Source organism: Calonectris borealis, chromosome 21, assembly GCF_964195595.1.
Source record: "Calonectris borealis chromosome 21, bCalBor7.hap1.2, whole genome shotgun sequence".
Taxonomy (NCBI): domain Eukaryota; kingdom Metazoa; phylum Chordata; class Aves; order Procellariiformes; family Procellariidae; genus Calonectris; species Calonectris borealis.
The window spans coordinates 6,722,404-6,742,534 of NC_134332.1; the positions used below are offsets into that span (position 1 = coordinate 6,722,404).

Below are 20,131 nucleotides of genomic sequence, written 5' to 3' on the forward strand. Positions count from 1 at the left end.
TTTTGAAACACCAATGTTAAACATTGTTTAAACCTGCTTCCCGCTTTTGATTTAATTAAAAAAATTTTTCAGGTTCAGAGGCAAAATTCAACTCAATCTATTTTCCTAAGTTCAGCTTCCATACTGACACTTCAACCCAAAAGCCTAGACATATCCAGCAATTCTTCTGCTACTAGAGTGCAGAATTTTCACAGCTCCCCCATGAAGTCAACATTAGGAGCCACTTCTTTTTCCCTCCCCCTCACCCCTTGATATCATTAACAACACAGTAATAATTTCCTATTAAAGCTAAGGACTATCCAAAAACATCAAACCTGAAACTGGATTAAGATAAACCCCAACTACTCTAATCAAATAAAAAACCTCTGATGAATAGTACAATTAAAGAACATCACAAAGGACAGTTACTACACATTTCCAGAAACATTACCTATTTCCAGTGCTTCCCCAGCCTTTTCAAACTTTTCTGCACGATCTTCCTCTGATACATTAGACACTTGTCTTTTTACTGCTTTGCTCGCACTTCCTCCAGATGTTACACTTGCCACAGAGATGAGTGGGATGGCTTGGCTCTGCTGCAAGCAGCAAGGTGAAAAGGCAAACATAAACCACACACCCACGCATGTTAAACAGGACTGGAGCCTGTATTGACCCCTGGGGTACTTCTCCCAGTCGCGGTTATCAATCAAAAACTACCAAGGGTGGCCTTGCAATGATATCTGCCAGCTCCCTCAGCACTCCTAGGTGCATCCCCATCATGGCCCATGGACTTACATATGTCCATTTTGCTTAAGTATTCCCTGACCTGATCCTCTCCTACCAAGCGTACATCATCCTTTGCACTGTTATAGGCACAAGTGACTCAGTATCATTAACACATCAGGACTTGCTGGAACATATGCATGTGCACAGTGATGCACATACACCAGTTTGAAGCGATGCACTTCTTCAAACTGAAATTTAAGCTTGTCCCCTTCCCCCCAGTTCCCCAGGCATCAGCACAGGCTGGACTTTATGGGCTGGTTACAGCAAGTACCTTACTTCTCAAGTACTGTCATCATTAAATCAATATGTAACATTTACTTTACGATCTTCTGAAAAAGGGAAAACCTCTCTGTGCCAAGTCACAGATAGGCTGCATAGTAAGAGCAGACAAAATGTACCCCAAACTTACACAGTTGAAGAGCTCAGTAGTCAGACCAAGGTAGTTGTGCAAAGCGAGGAATGTCACTCTCTGCAGCCTTACCATGATGATCTAGAAATGGCAAATCAAGAAACAACAGGAATGGATTTAGCATTCTCCCACACTCGTTCTTGCATTTAGATACAGTTATGTACTAGAGTACCTAAAGGCACTTCATAAAATACGGACTGTACCCTAAACTGAAATTCCTTTTTAGCAGTTGATAAATTGAGGCAAAGATAGATCCAATCATTTTGATTTACCGAAGACTTCATAATCATTTGATGGCACAAGAATCCAAAGCCTTACTTCCAAACACCAAATATATGCTTTTTGCTTTCTGTAAACATTAATAATGAATATGCCTTGAAATAAATGCATTTGCTTCCATTTTTCCCCCCGCTCATTAAAAAAATTATTTCAGCTTTCCCCATACAGAGCCTGTGCTACTGCTCTACAAACACTCTAAATTAGCACAAGACATCACTGCCACCTGACCTTCCTCTGCCCTGGCAGCTTATTCCCACTCTTAAGCCATCCTCTCTTTTGTATCAGCTCTCACACAGCAAATTAAATTGGTATAATGATCTGTTCTCCTCAACCATCAGTATTAGGAGGTTCATGTGTCACTCATAAGTCATCCAAATAGCAGAACAGTTTGCAAGGACAAAAAAGATTTAGAAGGGATAGTAAAACAAAAGGACAGACCAGAATGACTGATCAGGTCACGTGCACCCATTTGACTATTACACCTGTGGGACAACGCGCCACTTGGCAAACTCTCCAAACTGAAATCAATACACTAGGCCCTGCACTAGCTTCCACTTGCAGGATGTACAAGACATACTTGCAGCGCTCACTTGAAAACTGTCTAAGCTCCTGCAAAGCAAGGGAAGGTGAACTTAAAGCTAATACAAAGCACAGCTCTTTCCTCAGGTTCTGACAATTGCTTCTGAAGTGGAAATTCACATGTCAGTCTGAATTTAGTGAATTTTACAACGCATCACCCTTCAACAAACAGCTTCTGAGGGTACATCAGTCCTTTTTCAGAATATGCAGCTGTCTTCTCCATGGCTTCTAAGCCATTTTGAAGCCTTGTTGGTGCATAATCATAATGCAGAGCCCATGCCAGCACATTCTAGTCCACCAGGACCCATGAGCTTACAGTGCAGGTCAGGCTGATTCGAGAGGTTATCACATGCGAAACTGATTCAATGTGTGTGTGTGTGTATATATCTAAAAATTGTTTCTTCCTGTACGTGATTAATGCTGACATCATTAAGTCTAGTGCTCTAAGAGCGAGAGGAATAGCAGAACTAGTGCAAATCTTGAAAAGAAGCTATACTGAACAGTTCCATATCTGCAAAAGGATGATGAGCTTGCTGAATTTCAAAATGTCTTCCTTGTAACTTTGAAATTAGAGTGATTTCCCACCCCCCCAATTCTACTTAACAACGAAGCTTACCTGTACCACTCTAACAAGAGTTTCAGGATATTTCTGAAAGACATCTTGAAAGGCACTTGCTGGAAGTCGCAATATAGTGGACGGAATGGCTGCTCGGGCTGAGACCGTTTTATAAGGAGCAGGGTGACCCTAATAGAAAGTTTCAGAGACACAAAGTTAATCCACCAATTGTCTGACCCAATCCTTGCCAATCGCTTCACAAATTTCTACTTTGATATTGTATATGCTTCATCCGACCACAAAAAGCCTTGAACTCGTGCTCCATGACCTACCGGCGGTGTAATGAGGGCAGCACGGTCAGGTGAATTCACACCAACAATTTCACTAGCGTGAAACAAAGACAGAGGTAAAGAAATAAGAGTTACAAGAAGGTATATCAGGTAAGGGGAACTGGCTAGTTTGTCAACTCTGTTGCAGTTCTATGACAGACAAAGCCAGGCTTCAGAAGTATTTCAACTTCCAACTATTCAAGACTGCAGAGAAAAGAGGTTTTGTTGATTTCATTACCTGTACTGGTGACCAAGCTATTTGCTGCAATAACAATCATAGACTCACACAATCAACAAAAAATGTATAGTAATTACATACGTAATGGAATAAGACAAAAACCAGGCTGACTTCTTGTGTTCTAAGATATATATATGTACCTTCATATATATTCATAGATATATTTATGAAATATTCCAAATGACAAAGCCAAACAGCTTCTCTTTACTTGAGATAAACTGGGTCTAGCCCATCCTGAGTTGCTCAAAGAACAGATGGAGAATTAACAAACCAATGAAAGATAAAACTGTAAATGGGTAGAATACAGAAATTTTTACACTGGAAGGCAAGCCTCTGGTTTAGGATTTTCCCCTTAAACCAATTTTAACAAAAATCTACTGCCAAACACTTGGATAAAAAATGCCAGACAACATCCCTTCTACCCCACCAGTAAATGCTGAAAAGAGTATCTATAGGTCATGAATTCATTTACTAATATATGAAACACTGATTTATCCAATATTTCTAAGATAAAACGAGTCCTTTTGTGGTATGAAGCAAGAACTAAGGAAGAAATGGAGTTTCTACTTGAACACAGTCACCTTACAGCTTCTGAAGCTTTCATTCCTCCTGAGCAGCAGAAGGCAAATTTTTCCAAACACTAAACACACAGATGCTAAATGCTGATTACAAACGGAAAAACTTGCAAGTCTTCCAGAGCATCAGACAACTAAACACAATCACTGCGAAAGAATTTCTGCCTAAAAAACACAGCAAAACCAAACCAGATACATTCTGTACAACTACAACCACTCTGGAAAATAAAGCTACAGCTCTGTCTGCCTTGCTGGTCTGGCAGTCACGATGAAGCAGGTTCTAAAATTAAATTGAATTAATTGGAACCAATTTCTTAATTATACCAACTTCAGCTGACCTTTTTACAAAATCTGGGGATGATATTAATAGCTTTGATTTTCAAGTTCCTAAGGGATTTGAAATTTTAAACATCTCTTTGACCTACAGTGCAAAGCTACCAGGCGTCCTCAGTTTTCCTGAGTTTCTTTTAATTAAGTAGAGAAATCAACAAATTACATTTCTGTGCCTTTTGCTCTACCAAAAATAAATGCAACAGGCCAGTTTAAAGCCTGGCTTCAGACGAAGAAGTTTGGAATTCTCCTTATACTCAAATGTGAAAGAAACTTTATATAGTCTGCTTTTAAGTACATACATTGCTATACTTGCCATCAACTGTATTTCCTACCAATTTCTATACCAAATACATAATAAAAAACTAAAGAAATCTATTACATCTTTAAATGCTTATCCTTTGTCCAGCAACAACTTTAACAGTGTTCCATAACAGTTATTCAAAAGGGCAAAATAAGCACTGTATATCACATCTATATGGTCTACATTCTACCCAATAAAGCGTTTGGTGTTTTTTTCTGAACAGTGCTTGTTTGAGGACAGATCAATGCTGACAGTCTCTCAGAAAACCAGTTTAAGGATAATAACGAAGAGTGATGCAGCAGCCTTTTTCTCCACAGAACAGCCTATCCCTCCAGTTTTTCAGCATATAATGTTTGCTTTTCAAAATCCCTGCATGAGAGCAGCCTGCTTTTGAAAGGGCCAACCACCACGTCTAATTGGTCTGGAACACGCTAAAAGCTGTCAGAGGAACGTGAACAGGAAACGTTCCCATAATTGTCATTCTCTCAAATATAATGTAATCAGCCGCACACAAAGAATACCATGTTTAAATTATAATATTTTACAATCACACACTGAGGTCACAAGGAACAGTTAAGTTATAATCAGTAGTGAAGTAGGGGTTTTTCAACAGAGAACTTTTTGTTCTCAATTCGGATAACTATTTACTTCTGTCTTGCTCTAAGAGCTGTGGAGCAATTAAATATTGTAGGTGACAAATGTCACAGCTAAAGTCGTAGCTGAATCCAGATGACAGCCAATGGCCAAATCCAAATGAATTTGGATAAGAAATCTGCTACGAGAGACACAGGTGCCTTACATTCTCCCACTTTGAGTGGTGACTCCTTTTTGTACCCAAAAATCTGACATATTCTCCCTATTCCCATTGCTTGGATTTCACCTTCCTCCACACTACACCGACACTGCTGCAACCCAAAGTTCTTGTAGCAATCGCAGCAATCAATTGCTTCTTTATAACCTCATCTATCTTGTCCGCTGTCATTAAAACAGACTTGAGCCCTGCAGGCTCACCTTTATCCAAGTGTTTTTTCAGCTTCTTTTAATCCTCAGACTTTCATTTTTTTTCTCCTCGGTCACTGGCAATTGATCAATATTCCTCCCAGTCTCTTCTTTTTCATTCCAGCTATGCCACCTGCTCACCGTTTTCCAAATACCATCTCCACATGGAGGACGAAGAGTAAAACCCAAAGCTCTAGCAATCAGCATCAAACGCCATCTCTATTTGTCCCATTTAACTCTCAATGAAAATTCACCACTCAGGAAACAGATCTGACTGCACATCGGGTCGAGTGAGCACTCAGCAACAGCTTCTGAAAACACTCGCATGGATATCACCAATGTTCAGTTCAGAGACTTCTTTAACATTTGAAGCAGTATCAATTCAGAGTCAGATTAACTACAACACAGAATTGTTCCAAAATATCAGGAAAGGGCTAGCATCCACCTGGATTCAAAGCCTCCGATTTCTCCTTTGAGTTTTGAGAAAGCAGCATTTATCTGTTCTCAGAATAAATGAAACACAGAACAAGTTCTGCCTCTCATGTCACAGCTGGTATCTTTTTATTTAGTAGATCTAAGGGGACTTTTCAATTTAAAAAATCGGAAAATTAAATTAGAAAAGTACCTCTTGCGTGACCTTTATTCTAGATCCAACAAGAAGAGGTTGTCACTTCTTGCAGCAACCTCAATTTTCTTGTACAACTCTCAACCAAGTGGGGGACCAGCCTGACGTCACGTGTTACAAAATCAGTCAAAGGAATCACAAATTCAGCTCAGACAACTCAAATCCTCTCTGAATACATTTCTTTCCTCAAATCAGCTCCGTGTGCTTGGTGATACAGTGAAACTTAATTAAGGTTATGGTATCTGCAGGAAGCTCTAAGACTCATTCGCTAATTTGGAATGCCACTGAGAAGTCTCCTCTGTTTTGATCAATGCTACTTTCTCTCTCCTTGCCCATTTTCATGCTACTCCTACACCTAAAGTCAGCAAGAAGCATAAGGAAGAGGAAAAACAGAAATCAAATAACCAGTTCACAGAGCTGGGAAACAAGGGAGAAAAGAGAGAGTTGTAAAAAAAAAATTTGCAAGGTTTTTGGTTATATACTCCTCTACATGCTGATAACTCTTTTCAACACACTTTCAATAATTTTTATTTTCTGGTTTACCAGTGGTATAACTAATGAGAAAGAGAAAAAAAAAAGATAGAATGAGAAATTAAAAAAAAAAAAAAACACAAAAAACACAACACAAAATGAATGGCAACCACCCTTTAAATAAACAAATCCACAAACCATTGTTATACAATAAGGATTTCTCCTTGTTTATTCAAAAAGAATATAGAAAAAGAACATGAACATGACTAGTATTCATGTTCCCATACAATGGTCCTGCTCTTTAGAATATTAAGAAAATTTACTGGTGGAAGTAACAAGGGCAAAGATACCTCTAAATCTGCTATTAATACGGATTTGACAGCAAGAACTAGACTTGTACAGTCCAAATTATTCACGTGCCATTACTTTCTACAGAAGAAAGTATGACCAAGCTTAAAAATTGTTTCTCACTTTTGGTAGGTTTTATGGAAATTAGATAGATAGATAGATAGATAGATAGAAAGATGCTTGCATCTAAAAGTGACAAAGAACACTTTACAAAATCATTAAAACTACTTACACAGAATAACAGTACCTTTTAATGAAAGGAGACAGCCAAGCACAAGAGAAACATGATACAAGGTCAAACATGAACAACTTATTGATTAGATTATCTTCATCCTCCTAACTATCAAAATTCTTCAAGCAAGCACTTTAAGTGCTTGCGTATTATCGAAGATGATGAATTCGCCACCTACAATTTAGGTATTCCTAAATAGATGCACTGTGACAATTTCAGCAAAACCATCATTGTAATTCCAACTGAAACAAAATCGATGCCACTAATTTGTGCAATTAATACGACCAGCTAGCATTTAGCTCATCTTGTCGCCTGCCGAAGAGCACAACATTCAGATGGTCATCAGCAACATTAACATATTAGGAAAAAATTAAATCCATCAACTGGTTTCACAGTATAATTACAATAATTACAACTGTCAGATTTATTTTCATTAGACTAAATAAAAATAAATTCAGTAAGTAACAAATCAAACAGTGTAAAACCCTGGACTTCTGGGCCCTAACCTGGTCCTCCTCCTGACTGCTTTGTGACCTTGAGCAAATCAAACCATACCTCACTTTTCCAGCCATAAAAGAATAATTCAAATCCTACTGCTTATCAGAAATAGCCAGTGTTACACTGTCAAGCGTACATATTTCGCAACCAACTTACATACCGCAGAGCTAAGTTTACAGCTGTGAAGGCCTGGGAGGAGGCAAAGAATTGGTCAAAGAAACTTTCCACTCCGATTCTTTCCTAGCAATATTCAAAGTCTACTTCCCCCGACAGGCTCCGTGACATAAAGCAGCACTGCAGAAAACCTGCACGTTCAAGAACTTACCGTGATAACATCAAGAATGCTGAGAAGGCTGTGGACACTGTCTCCTGCCAGCACCTCCTTAACAACCACTTCTGTTCCATCCTGCAAGTGTAGGATAGAAGATTACTGCAGGCTCAGAGTTACATATTTGGCATATATGGAGCATTTCAGAAGGCTTAACTTGCTCTCATTCTCCCAGATAGTCTGAACAGCCCTAACAGAAATGGTCCCCCATTATAACCTTGATGCTTGTTTTCTCTCTACTCTGATGGAAATGTGCTAATTCAAACCACCAAAGTTTGAAACTACCATTCTAAAAGTGATAAATTAAAAGAAATTAAAAGCCAGTTTTATCTAGGGGGAGATGTGACCTGCTTGTCTTTGCTATGTAACAACAACAACAACAACAACAAAAGCTTCCTTCACTCTGAGACAGAATTAGCTCCCCTTATTGAGGGATTACATGTCAAGAGGTGCTACAGAACAAAGAACAGCAAAATGCAAAAATATACAGAAGTCGGCAAATTTGGGATAATATACAAGCACAAAACCCCTGCATTTTCAACCATCAGAAAACTGTTCACATGTTAAAGCTAAACTTAAAGTTCAGTCAGGAAGAAGGAGAAAAAAAAAACAAACTAAATTGGCAGAAGGGATCGCAAGGGCTAGCACTCAGCATTTTAAGACTCACCTATCACACAAGCCATCATTTCTTTTCCCTCTCTACCCAAAAGTGAATCTGAATCTTCCATCTCCCAGGCAAACCCACTAACTACCATGCTAGAATATTATGGAGTGAAGCGTACTTGGTCTCGCCTGATCTGTACACCTAACTATTTTATATAACTACCATCCAAAAGGAGAATGTTTCTAATGCAATGCAAAGCCAGTCTTGCACCCTGTCTTCCCTCAATAACTATGCAACTAGAGTATGTGAGGACATTTCAGAATGCCTGATCAGCATTGCGTTTCACTCTCTCATCTAAGACGACAGCTCAAAACCTTGATCTTTATAAATATCATAGCCTTGAAGGGTTGGAAGTAATCCTTTCTAAATCACTACAATTCAAATGTCTAAGCTTAATCAATACTTAATGATGCATGCCAACCTATATGCTATGTCGACAGATTGATCTCAAGAACCATGGATCAGTTTATTCTTACACTTTCTTGAATGCAAACTTCCAGCTTGCCATCCTGCACAACGTAGATGCTGTTATCCAGCTGCCCAGGACGAAAGATGTATTCACCTTCATGCAATTGCACAAAAACCATGTGCCTGCACAGTTCCAGGAAAAGAGGTTTCTCAAAGTGGCCAAGGACCCTGCAGGAAAGAAAATGAGATATTAGCCTTTTTCCCTTTTCTGCAAAGGGGAACTTAAAATCGTCACTGCCTTTGGAAAATTCTTCCTAAATTAGCAAAGCCCCCAAGCACGAATAGCAGAGGAACCCCAGAGGCAGTTGTTGCATGGCAGTTCAACAGCATGGCAGAAGGAGCAGAGCTCCCCAAGACAGAAGTGCAAGAGCACTGGGAAACATTGAAAACTGTAAATACTGGAGTTCCTTTTTGAGTAGCACTCCGAGCAATGCTCAGAAGGAAGTATATCCAGTCTTCCTCAAGCAAATGCCAGCATGAAGAGGTGTTCGTTTGAAGGGGAAGAAATATAAAAACATGCAAGATTCACACATTGCATGAGAAAAGTTACCCTATGGAACTTCTCCTTTTCACACAGCTACCCTGTCCACATAACCAGAACACATGAGAAATACTGAAAACAAAGGGAAAAATTCCTGTCATCTGTACGTATTTGTAAGTTTGGAATATTCCATCTCCTGCAGGTAACATGCAACTGGACCCCTGCGATACTGAAACTAGTCAGCCACTACCAGGCAGACAGAAATACATGTCTTAAACCTGATCATTCTGTGCACGGCACCAGGAGGGCCCTTCATACAGCTCCATTAGCTCACATTTAACAGGATCAATCAATCACATTCTACTGCAACATCAATTAGTCATAGGAGATCACAATTCCACAGTAGAAAGTTTAGATCATTTAAATAGCAGTTTTATTACAGTATGTATGACCTTCAGAACTAAACTATATCATAATTGGGAGAAAAATGAACATACACAAACAAAACCAAAGTTACAGGTCTGAAGACCTCTCCTCTTTGCAGTGTCAGCAATATAAACACTTGACTGAATGGGCACAAAGACCATCCTTTCCTCTCAACCCGCCAAAGAGTTGTGGGGATTAAGTTGACTTTGATTCTGTTTGCAACCTCTTTAGCCAGAGAAATAAGAGATTCTGCAGTTTAGAGAGTTGTCAATATGGTATCCAATCAACATTTACTAATTATGATGTCTTTCTCTACCAAAAAATTGGCTGATATAGTCTAAAAGGAAATTTTTAAAACGTACTAACAGAAATCTGTTCATGTTAGAAAAGCTTTATTATAATTATCCCCAAATTTAGGCCACTAATCTACGTCCTTTTTTTTTTTCTTTCTTTTTTTTTTTTCCTTTTACACACACTCAATTATTTTCTTAATGTTTCTAGAAAATTAGAAGTCATTTATTCTTTCCTCATGCTCAGATGAACTTTCAGTCAACTGCTTAAAGATTCTGACCATGCATAAAATTTAAGACTTGACATGAACTGCCAAATATCCGTCAAAACCAAAATCCAAACTTATCTTTCCATTTAACATTACCTAACATTTTTAAGCATGTATAGGACTTCCGATGGCAAATTGGAATTCTTTACATCAAATTCAGTCAGATCTGCCTCTAGCAAAGAAGGAGGTGGCTCTTTTGGCTGTAGAGTTGGACGCTCCTTCTTAATACGCAGAATCCTACAAGGAAAAAGACAAGTCAAAGTTCAGGAAGTCTCCTTATTTGTCTTAAGTATGGGCTGTATACTGACACCATAAGTTGACTGCAATGCACACCATGCCAAGTTACACATTATCAAGTAGATAAAACAATAGCATTCCAAATAAAACAATAGCATTCCACCCTCCAACTGCTCCTTTCCCACCTTTCTTCAGCAACACTAGAGACAGTGCTTTGTGCATAAACTGCTCCAATTCAGCAAACTTCCCAGCAAAATGCAAGGCTGACGCACAGCTGACAGGACTGTGAAAAAACAGCAGCTATGGAAAAGCGCTATGCTAGGGATAGGTTCCACGCCACAAACAAAAAAAACCGCAAAACCAGCCTCCCCTTCCCAAAAGCCCAAGTACCTTTTAGCCAAAGATAAAACTTTTGCCCGCTTCCGCATCCTTTGGCGAGGCATAGTGTTCCCAACCAGAGAGTCTGGAAGAGTTGTAACCTAGGAGGAAATAATGAAAACAAAAGCATTTACTAAAAATACCAAAACAAACCAAAAAAAATCCCAACCCACTAGTTCCCACGCTGCAAAGGCTCCAACTTAGCTAGCAAGTCATCAGAACATGAGCAGAGTGAAGCACTCGTATAAGACCTTAGAGGATTGGAACAACACCTACTCCAGGATCACTTTCTTTCTAGAAAGCAAGGGGACTATACTTTGATTTTAATAAGCAACGACTACAGTGGTAATGGATGGTAGAGGGAAAAAAACTCTTAACTATACAGTTCTCACTCAGCAACACTCAACATCAGGCAGAGAAGTAACATTCAAAGCTCCAGTACTCCTACGGAAGTCTGTGATGCTGACAAATCAGAGCCTGGTTCATTTTTGAGCTGGCGACAAACAGCAACACAGACATACAGCAAGGCTTTTACTTGTTTTTAACAGTTCCTAAGTGCCACCTTCTGGAGAAATGCAACAACTGCAAGACCAAGAAAAAAAATCTCACTAGTTACTTTGAAAACATTACTAGTTCTCTGTTTGTTTCTCAGGGAGTTTAATCCCAGGAAAAAGTTTCTCTCACACACAGAAAAAAAAAATTAGTTTGGAGACTCACTTTTGGGGGTTTTTTTAGAAAGCAAAATCTTGGTATTTTATCAAAAAGTACATGAAGTACAATCAACAGTAGTTAGTTTGTAATATTCTATGTATTATTCAGGCCTAAAGGCAAAAAGCAAGGTCTAAAACCCCAAACCAAAAAGTACCAGAAATGATTTTACCATGTGGAATTCTAAGCATTCTTAGAATGCTTAGAAGCATTCTGTGTGTTACATACAAACAACTGCGTTAAAGAACATTAAAATCAAGAAGTTGCTGGCAACACACACAATTTCTTTTCATTGGGGGCTTTTTTGACCAAGTTCTACATGAAGCCTGTTCTGCAATGCAAAAGCAAGGTTCAGGGAGTAATCTCCTCCTTCCACAATGAACCGCAGCCCCAGAACCAAATATTAAAAACAGCACAGTGTCTAATTATTAAGTCCAAGTATTTGAATTCACCTCAGCGAAGTTTAGCAGTGTGTGAGCCAGAGGCTGCAGTTCACAAGAGGAAGTGTTCTTCAACAAGCAGTGACTGACAAAGCAAGGTTACTTACCTGTACCTTATTTTTTCTACAGATGTTGTTTTTAAGTGCCCTAGCAAGGTGAATGCACACCTGGACTCGAGCAGGTCATCCCACAGGGCACAGCTAGGACATCCCACGTTCTGCCTTCGGTCCCAAAAGGGGCCAGTCCCAATCCTGCCTCGCAGCTCCCCTGGGTTGGAGAGTCCACCAGACCCGCACCCTGGTTCTGAATCTACAGGACAGTGGGCAGGGAGCACTTATCGCAGTCAGAATTAAATAGCCTTCTCCTTCTTCAACCATTTCTATCTACAGATACAAGCAAGCAATAACCATTTGCTACTCTGAAAAGGGGTCAGAGTCCCCACCTGAGTAAGAGGCAGCTTTCCAGAGTCAGGCTTTATCAACATCATATATACTAAAACTGCGCATGGAGTTCCAAGAAGTTGCTACATAGATTTTGGTATGGGAAGTCCTGAGTAAGGAAGTCACCTTGAACTCCAGGACATATTACACAAGCTTGTAATGAAACTAAATGCATAATCTCTGCACTCACACAGCCACTCATGGCACCTCTGAAAAGATGAGTTCTTTTGACCATGGTGGTATTGTCAATAAGAAAAAAAAACGAATCTCACATTCCACATACACTAAGTAGCTTCAAGGGAAGCATGTATTTTGAGGAGAAAGACAGGAAGATTAATCTCCTCTGTTAAATGAAATCCAGGCAATCAGTGGTGAACACCTGGCATGCCTACTAAGATTAACCTAATCCAGTAAAGCAAATATCTGTCTTCAGATTTCCTCAAGCCTTCTTGTTGCAATTTCCCAAGAAAAGCCACTTGCAAAGACAAAAGTAAAAAACAAACAAACAAAAAATGGAACTAAATATCAAACAGGCAGCCATAGACTTGAAGGATTTAACCAACTGATGCAGAAACAGATTCCCGACTGATAGAAAATTCTTGAGGAAACCTTTCAGAGTAATAGGACAGGAACCTGAGGGCACCGGTGGTATTCCTTGTGACAATCCAAGGCAAAGAGGTCAATCTTGAGATAAACCCCTCTTGAACAGTCTCTAATGAGTCAGTTTGACAAGTCCTACTTGCAATTCATAACAAGAAAACAAGGGCTCATATGCCAAAGTGCTTAGTGCTCTTCACAGGTAGACTGCAGAAAGGTAAATTCGAGTATCTGCTCCGCAGATAGACTCACATGGGAAAGAAGGTGTCAGCTTTGAATGTAATGGCAGTACTGGAAGTCATTATCTGAAAGGGACAATCCTGAGGCACTAAATATCTTGAATACAATCCTAAATACTGAGAAAGACAGATTACTATAGATATATAAAAAACCATCAACTCTATAGTGGAGTTAGATTTACCCCTACCCTCAATGTCTGCAAATATTCTTGAAAGAGGTAAGGTCTGGCCAGAAAGAGAAGCTATTGCTGTTCCATCAGCAATTCAGGCAGAATTCCAAGAGCTCTGAAACATCCCCAAAATTCCAGTGAAATTTTACAGGTTGAAGGCCTTGGGCCAGGCTAAGCAAGTGAAGCATTTCAAAGTTTACAACACCTCCCAAACTGGATTTTAGTCTTTACTTCCCTCCCACCGTGGCAGATGCACTTACCTTTCTCATGATCTTCCGCCCATAGAACATCACTTTGTCTCGCTTGCGAAATCTGTACTGAGGCACACGTGGCTGAAGTTGTTCTGAAGAAGAGAACCATCACATCAGAAACCATCTGCAGCTCTACGCTAAGGGGAACAAAACTGAGCACAGGCTGCCAGTTTTGCTACCTACATAACAGCTGCGGCTCTGTCTACTAAGCAGCAAGCTCTTGTGGCCAGCGTTTGAAATTTAAACCCACACAAGATGCCTCATTATCCACCTCTGGTTAGCCACGCCAGACTAGGGAAGAGCTGGCTTGAGGCTCTACCTAATCACTGAAGGAGATAAAAAGGCTCTCTAAACAGATACAGGGATCAGGTAATTTTAATCTCACAAAGGAAACCTCTAATTCACCCGTTTCTCATTATTATAACAGTGAAATCACAGTAGGGTTGAAATTATTTGCATGCCAACTGATACTAAGGCTACCATACACGAGAGAAATAAAAACCTCCAGCATCCTGCATGTGACAGTCATGAATTCTATGTTCAGACCTGGGTAAGCGAAGCAACAGAAGTTCTCCATCCTTTTAAAGCTGTTTTCCTGCAAGAACCACTACCTTCACAGCAAGCAATTATTACAAATAGGCACAGAATCTACCACATATTGTTACAAAAATACCGAAGATAACTGAGAAAACTGCTTTTAAAAATACACAGTTACTTACTAGATTGTTTCACTCTTCTGTAGACGACAAACACAACAACCGCTATAAGTAATAATGCGACTGCAGCTCCAATTGCAATTCCCGTCAGCTGTAAGAGGAATTTAGGGGGGAAGGAACTTAGTAACTTCTAAAGTTGAAAAATAAAGTACTTTTTGGAGGGCTAAAGAACACTCAGCTCATCAAGATGTGTGTAAGTCAACCACATTCATAAATACCTAATTTTTAATTAAAACATCACACATGCAAGAAGTTTAAACTACATCAGTGTCTCACTCATAAGCTCACATGCAAAATATTTAGCATTTTCCTCCCCAAAGATCTGTGAGTTGATCAACTCAATGTATGTGGGATGAAATAAAGGAATTAATTCCTGCCTCATGCACAGCGACAGCAAAGAAACGAACACTCAGACTTTGACTGTGACTTAGTAGAGTTCCTAGAACTTACGAGAAGCTACACACTATTTATGCACACACAATCTTTCATCCAGTTGATTAAAGCTATACATTACCATAGTAGTCTGTATTCTGTCTTCTACAAACTGAAGAATTCGTGTTCCACCTGCTGGTAACACAGCCTAGCACCAAAAGGAAGGCGAAATTAGTTTCCCACAACTGGCAAAAAGCCTCCATAAAAACATCTCAGTGCCTGGTCTGGGATGTACAATGCAACTTGATTGTATTTTCCAACATCTTTCTTTCAACTATAGCCGACTTTGCAAACACAAGACATTCAGCGGAGAGGGGTCATTAGTGGAGTTCTACATTGGTGTCAGTTCAACGCATTCCTAAATAGTCCTCAAAGAGTAAGGTGATAACTTTTTTTGATGATTCTATGTTATTCAGAGCAACAAGGACTAGAACTGAATGTAAAGGACTTTATGAGACTGAGAAAATAACTCATAAAACAGCAGATGAAATTCACCATAAAAAGAAAATTATGCACATGGGAAAAGCTCCAACCTCAGGTATACAGTCCTAGGACCTGTGCCGACTATTGTTATTCAGGAAAAAAATCTGGTAGTTACAATAGTCTCACAAATACCAGCTCAAAACTTAGCAGAATCGGGGGAAAAAAGCAAACCAAATATTAGGAACAAGTAGGAAACAAACCAAGTACAAGGATAGATATGTCCCCGTGTAAGTCTTGAACCTTACAAGTACCTGAATCTTAAGTACTACACGCAGTTCTGGTCCCAGTTTTTGCTCTCAGTTCCAGATCTGGATAACCTCTTAATTTAGCTTTGCCACCAAGAGAAAAATGAAGCGCACGCCGAGGGTCACCAAACGAGCCTCTCTCATGGAATTCGTTCCAGTTCTACAGAGCAAATAAAACTCCTGCCTAACCACTCAACTCAAACGGATTGCTGTCTTAAGTTTGTCTTCTTAGCTTGCTTTAACACAGCCTATCGACAATTTATCTTCCCAACGTTAAAACTAACTCTATCACTAAATCAAACTAACTCTATCCCTACTATTATCAGACTATTATTAGTGGGATTGTAGTGGAAAGTCACAAGAATTTGAAAAAAAAAAAAAAGTTGAAAATTTGTTAGCAACAAATACAACACATTCTGGTAAAATGCAGCAAGTTCTTGGTGTAAGTCTATTGTGGTCACTTAATTTATTTCTCCTTGACAGTGGCAGGGACACGCACAGTTCTGCTACGACCCAGGCCTGTATGATCTCAAATAACATCAAAACCAGTAGTTGCCAACTAACAGTCACGTTGCTGCTACATGAGGAAAAGAAACAAATTCATGAGCAAAAGAATTAAAACATACATGCACACATGGAGCCCTCATGCGTCAATACAGAAAAACAATGAGGGAAAGGAGAACTTCAGACCTCCAAGGAAAACTGAGAGGTTCTTGCGAGGTTTCTCACAAACACCGGTGAAAACTTGATATTCCCCCCACATACTCTGCAGGGTATCTTTTCAAGCACTGACAATCCTTCCGGAAAAGCAGAGAAGGCAAGCAGGCAGGTTGCAACCGTACAGACTCTTGAGACACAAAAGCAGTTATCGTTACATGACAGCATCTGAGATAGGTATGAGGTCACGGTGAAGTCATGAGTTCTATAAGGGCCCTCCCATCAGTCCAAGACTGCAGGACCTCTCTTAGGAGGGCTACAGCCAGCACCGAAATTCAAGGACTTCATGCGTGGCTCACACACCCTCAAACAATTCCTGGAGACAAAACACATGTGGAACAACCCTGGAAAGACCCTCGCTTCATCAGAAAATGGAGCAATGATATGCTGGGAGTATCTATTAGCATAAATAGCATTTGCCTGCTTTTTCCAATGATGTTGAAATTTCATTAAGAAAATGAGAATTAACAAAAATACACAGCTACATAAATAACGCTCACGCTCATCCAGAGTACCAAGCACAGAACAAGCAGCCCTGCTGAAAGTTCAACAACTTCACACTGCAATCAAAGGCAAACAGTGAGACATATCCCACCTAGGGAGGGGTGGAAAACGCTTATCAGCGCCGAAAGCAAGGCCTTAAAATCAGGATTGCCCAAAACATCAGACTTCCTTGTAGCTCATAACTACACGGGTCCACATGCCTACGTCTTGACTACAGATACTGGATCTTCACAAAACAGTTTTTAACTGCATACGGGTAGATTATATGTATTTTTTAGTTCTGAGAACAACTATTTCCTGCCATGGGCCTTGCCTTTACTATGAAAAGCACCACGTGCCTTGTTGGACTATGAGTTTCGTATTTATGATTAAGAACAAATACAAGAAGAGCTAGCTGCCTCAGAATTCTGCAATTCTTCCACCTTTAGGTGAAAAACGTACTGTTGAAGCAAAAGGTACTTAAATTGTTTCATTCTGCTAACAGCTTTGAATATGAAGCAGCGTGTGAATGGTTTGCAGTAAAAAAAAAAACCACAACACTTTTAAAAAAAGTAGTAATAAAAACGTGCGCATAAAAACATAAAAGAATGGGACCAATCTTCAAATTTTTGGAAGGATAAAACTCTTAGCAGGAAAGGATCTTTCAAAGTAAAAGCACTGCATCTAAAGATACTACCCAAATGTTATCAAACTAGGTACAGTAGCTCTCAGCTTCTGGAAATAATAACAAGGAAATAAATACGTCCAAAATAACAGTAAAGCATATTGTACCTCAAGGCTGGTGCTGTTGCCTTCTTCATCCATGTCTGGAGGTACAGCAGGAGCAGAAATAAAGAAAAGAAAAGACCGAGTTAAGAGATGACCGCACTTTCTAATCCAAAGTCTTTTTAACTCTGCAACGCAAAGCGTACCAGCACTGCTCTTCCAGTTTGGCAGAGCAAGACAATTCAGGGGGAACAACTTTTTTTTTTTACTTCATTCTCCCTTTTTCTCTGTGTTGAGCAACACAAACCAGCAAGTCTCCAAGGAAAAGCAGAGCTACAGCAAGGACAGCTACTGCAGTCCTCTGGGGAGCGGCACGACAGGACTTCACTCGAACGCCCAGGGCGCCCACATCCCAGAGGCACACACAGAGCGATCGCGGGCTTACATTTCTTTAAGGAAAATGCAAATACTGGGTTTCAACCGCACGTCACTCGCTGACACGGGGACACTCGACGCTTCTGTTCCGGGGGAAAAGCCCTGCAGACACAGCGGGTGGGGACAGACCCCGGCCCAGCGCCGGGCCCCCCGCCGTTGCTGCCGCCCCAGCCAGGCCGCGCCCTCGGCCCCCGCCCGGCTCCGCTTCCCTCCTCTCGTTAAAATACACCACGGAACACCGACGTTAAAAAACCGCCTCCCGCCCATGCCACAGGGCCTGCAAGGCCCGGCCCCCCGCCGCCGCCCCCCACCGACCCACGGGCACCTCGCGGCGGGAGCGGCCGGGCCGGCCCGGGTCCCCTCACCTGCCACCGCCACCGCCGCCGCGCTCGGGACCGCCCAGGCCGGGGCGGTCACCCCGCGGGCCGGGGGCGAAGGTCGCGGAGCGAAGACCCCACCCGCCGCCCTCCGCGGAGGGGGAGCGGCAGGCCGCGCCCTCGCCTCGGGCTCCTCGCTGCTGATTGGCGGGAAAGTCCCCACCCCCGCGCCGAATGGCCAGTGCCCTTCGCAGGTTACGAGAGGCGCTGCGGATTGGCTGGCGCGTTTCGGCCAATGGGAGCGGGCGGTGTTGGCGTGTGCCGAAGCGAGGCCGCAGCGCGCCGAAGTGAGCTGCGCGGGGCGGCTGCCGGTGCGTGAGGGGGGCGCGGGACCGGCGCGACCCCGGCTTCGCTGAGCCTTCGGGTGCCCGGCATGGGGCTGCTGACCGAGCTGGCCCGCGGGCTGGTGCGGGGCGCCGACCGCATGTCCCCGTTCACCAGCAAGCGCGGCCCCCGGAGCTACAACAAGGGCCGAGGGGCCAAGAAGCTGGGCGCGCTCACCTCCAACAAGAAGTTCATCCTCATCAAGGAGATGGTGCCCCAGTTCATCGTCCCCGACCTGGAGGGCTTCAAGCTCAAGCCGTACGTCTCGTACCGTGCCCCCGAGGGCTCCGAGCCGCCTATGACGGCCAAGCAGCTCTTCACTGAGGTGGTGGCTCCCCACATCGAGAAGGACGTGAAGGAAGGAACTTTTGACCTCAACAACCTGGAGAAGTACGGCTTCGAGCCGACACAGGAGGGCAAGCTCTTCCAGCTCTTCCCCAAGAACTATGTGCGGTAGGGAGCAAGCAGCGGGGCTCCCGGGGCTGCTGCGCCGCGCTGGAGAGCGTCGCCATGGCGTGAGACACGACCTGCACCAGCAAATAGGGGACAGGCTCTGTCACTGGCTATTAAAAGCAAATCCTTCCACTTTGTCTTTCTGCAATGTCTGATTTAAATTGCTGTGGAGAAACTGGCGGTTAATTTCCCATCCCTGATTAAGGAAAGCATTGCTTGGGTCTTGCACTGTGTATATAGTTGTGTTGTGTAAGCGTGCGGGTGTCCTGCTCTCAGACAAGAGCTGATTGACCAGGCGCTGATAATTAGCAGGAGGCAGTTTCTCTCTGGGCTGCTGAAACATCATTCCTTCCCCTTCTTTCTGGGAACAGAGGAGGACAGCTCTCATCTCCTGGGGAGTCTGGAGTTCCGTGGCTGCAGAAGCCAAATGGCGTACCCCAGTCGGAGAGCGCTGCCACCACTCGCACCGAGTGGCAGTTGCAGCCCAAGAGGGAACACTTCGACGGATTTAGCCCCAGCTCAGTGAAGTGTTCCACTAAACCAGGAGTGAGACCTCCAACAGGCAAATCCAAATCCGTACCCTAAACTCTCTCGCTGAGAACTGTAGCTTATATCGAATGCCACAATTATTCCAGACTTTCTCTAACACTTTCTGTTAGCGTAAATCAAGGTACAGTTAACAGGTACTGTTCCTTAGCAGCACAGCTGCCTGAAGTTGCAAGATAACTGCTTAAATTTGAAACGTATGTCAAGAATTGTTATTTTTGGACATATATTCTTACAAGAGCAGTGTCTTTGCTGTTCATCAAATTAAATG

The 20,131-nt window shown here is 41.8% G+C and overlaps 2 protein-coding genes across 8 annotated transcripts in view; one reads left to right on the forward strand and one right to left on the reverse strand.

Moving 5' to 3' along the window:
* PNPLA7 (patatin like domain 7, lysophospholipase) overlaps positions 1-18,678 on the reverse strand; it is a 117,425-nt gene extending 98,747 nt beyond the window's left edge. For 5 of the 7 annotated variants that reach the window (XR_012676760.1, XM_075170488.1, XM_075170489.1 and 2 more), the window contains exons 1-12: positions 18,526-18,678; positions 17,792-17,826; positions 15,154-15,219; positions 14,643-14,730; positions 13,933-14,015; positions 11,091-11,179; positions 10,560-10,700; positions 9,006-9,165; positions 7,863-7,943; positions 2,649-2,777; positions 1,175-1,255; positions 431-575 (exon numbers count right to left, since the gene is read on the reverse strand). Coding sequence is in view for 6 of the 7 variants with exons in the window: in XM_075170488.1 (XP_075026589.1) it covers positions 431-575; positions 1,175-1,255; positions 2,649-2,777; positions 7,863-7,943; positions 9,006-9,165; positions 10,560-10,700; positions 11,091-11,179; positions 13,933-14,015; positions 14,643-14,730; positions 15,154-15,219; positions 17,792-17,824 (1,096 nt within the window). In the remaining variant the exon portion in view is untranslated. Of the gene's footprint in view, positions 1-430; positions 576-1,174; positions 1,256-2,648; positions 2,778-7,862; positions 7,944-9,005; positions 9,166-10,559; positions 10,701-11,090; positions 11,180-13,932; positions 14,016-14,642; positions 14,731-15,153; positions 15,220-17,791; positions 17,830-18,195; positions 18,238-18,525 lie in introns of those variants that run through there. The other 2 variants (XM_075170487.1, XM_075170490.1) reach the window with 2 other exon arrangements.
* A 101-nt stretch (positions 18,679-18,779) lies between these two features.
* Positions 18,780-19,453, forward strand: MRPL41 (mitochondrial ribosomal protein L41). The gene has a single exon (XM_075170497.1). The coding sequence runs from the start codon at positions 18,911-18,913 to the stop codon at positions 19,316-19,318; it is 408 nt and encodes a 135-aa protein (XP_075026598.1). The 5' UTR covers positions 18,780-18,910; the 3' UTR covers positions 19,319-19,453.
* Positions 19,454-20,131: the final 678 nt, after the last annotated feature.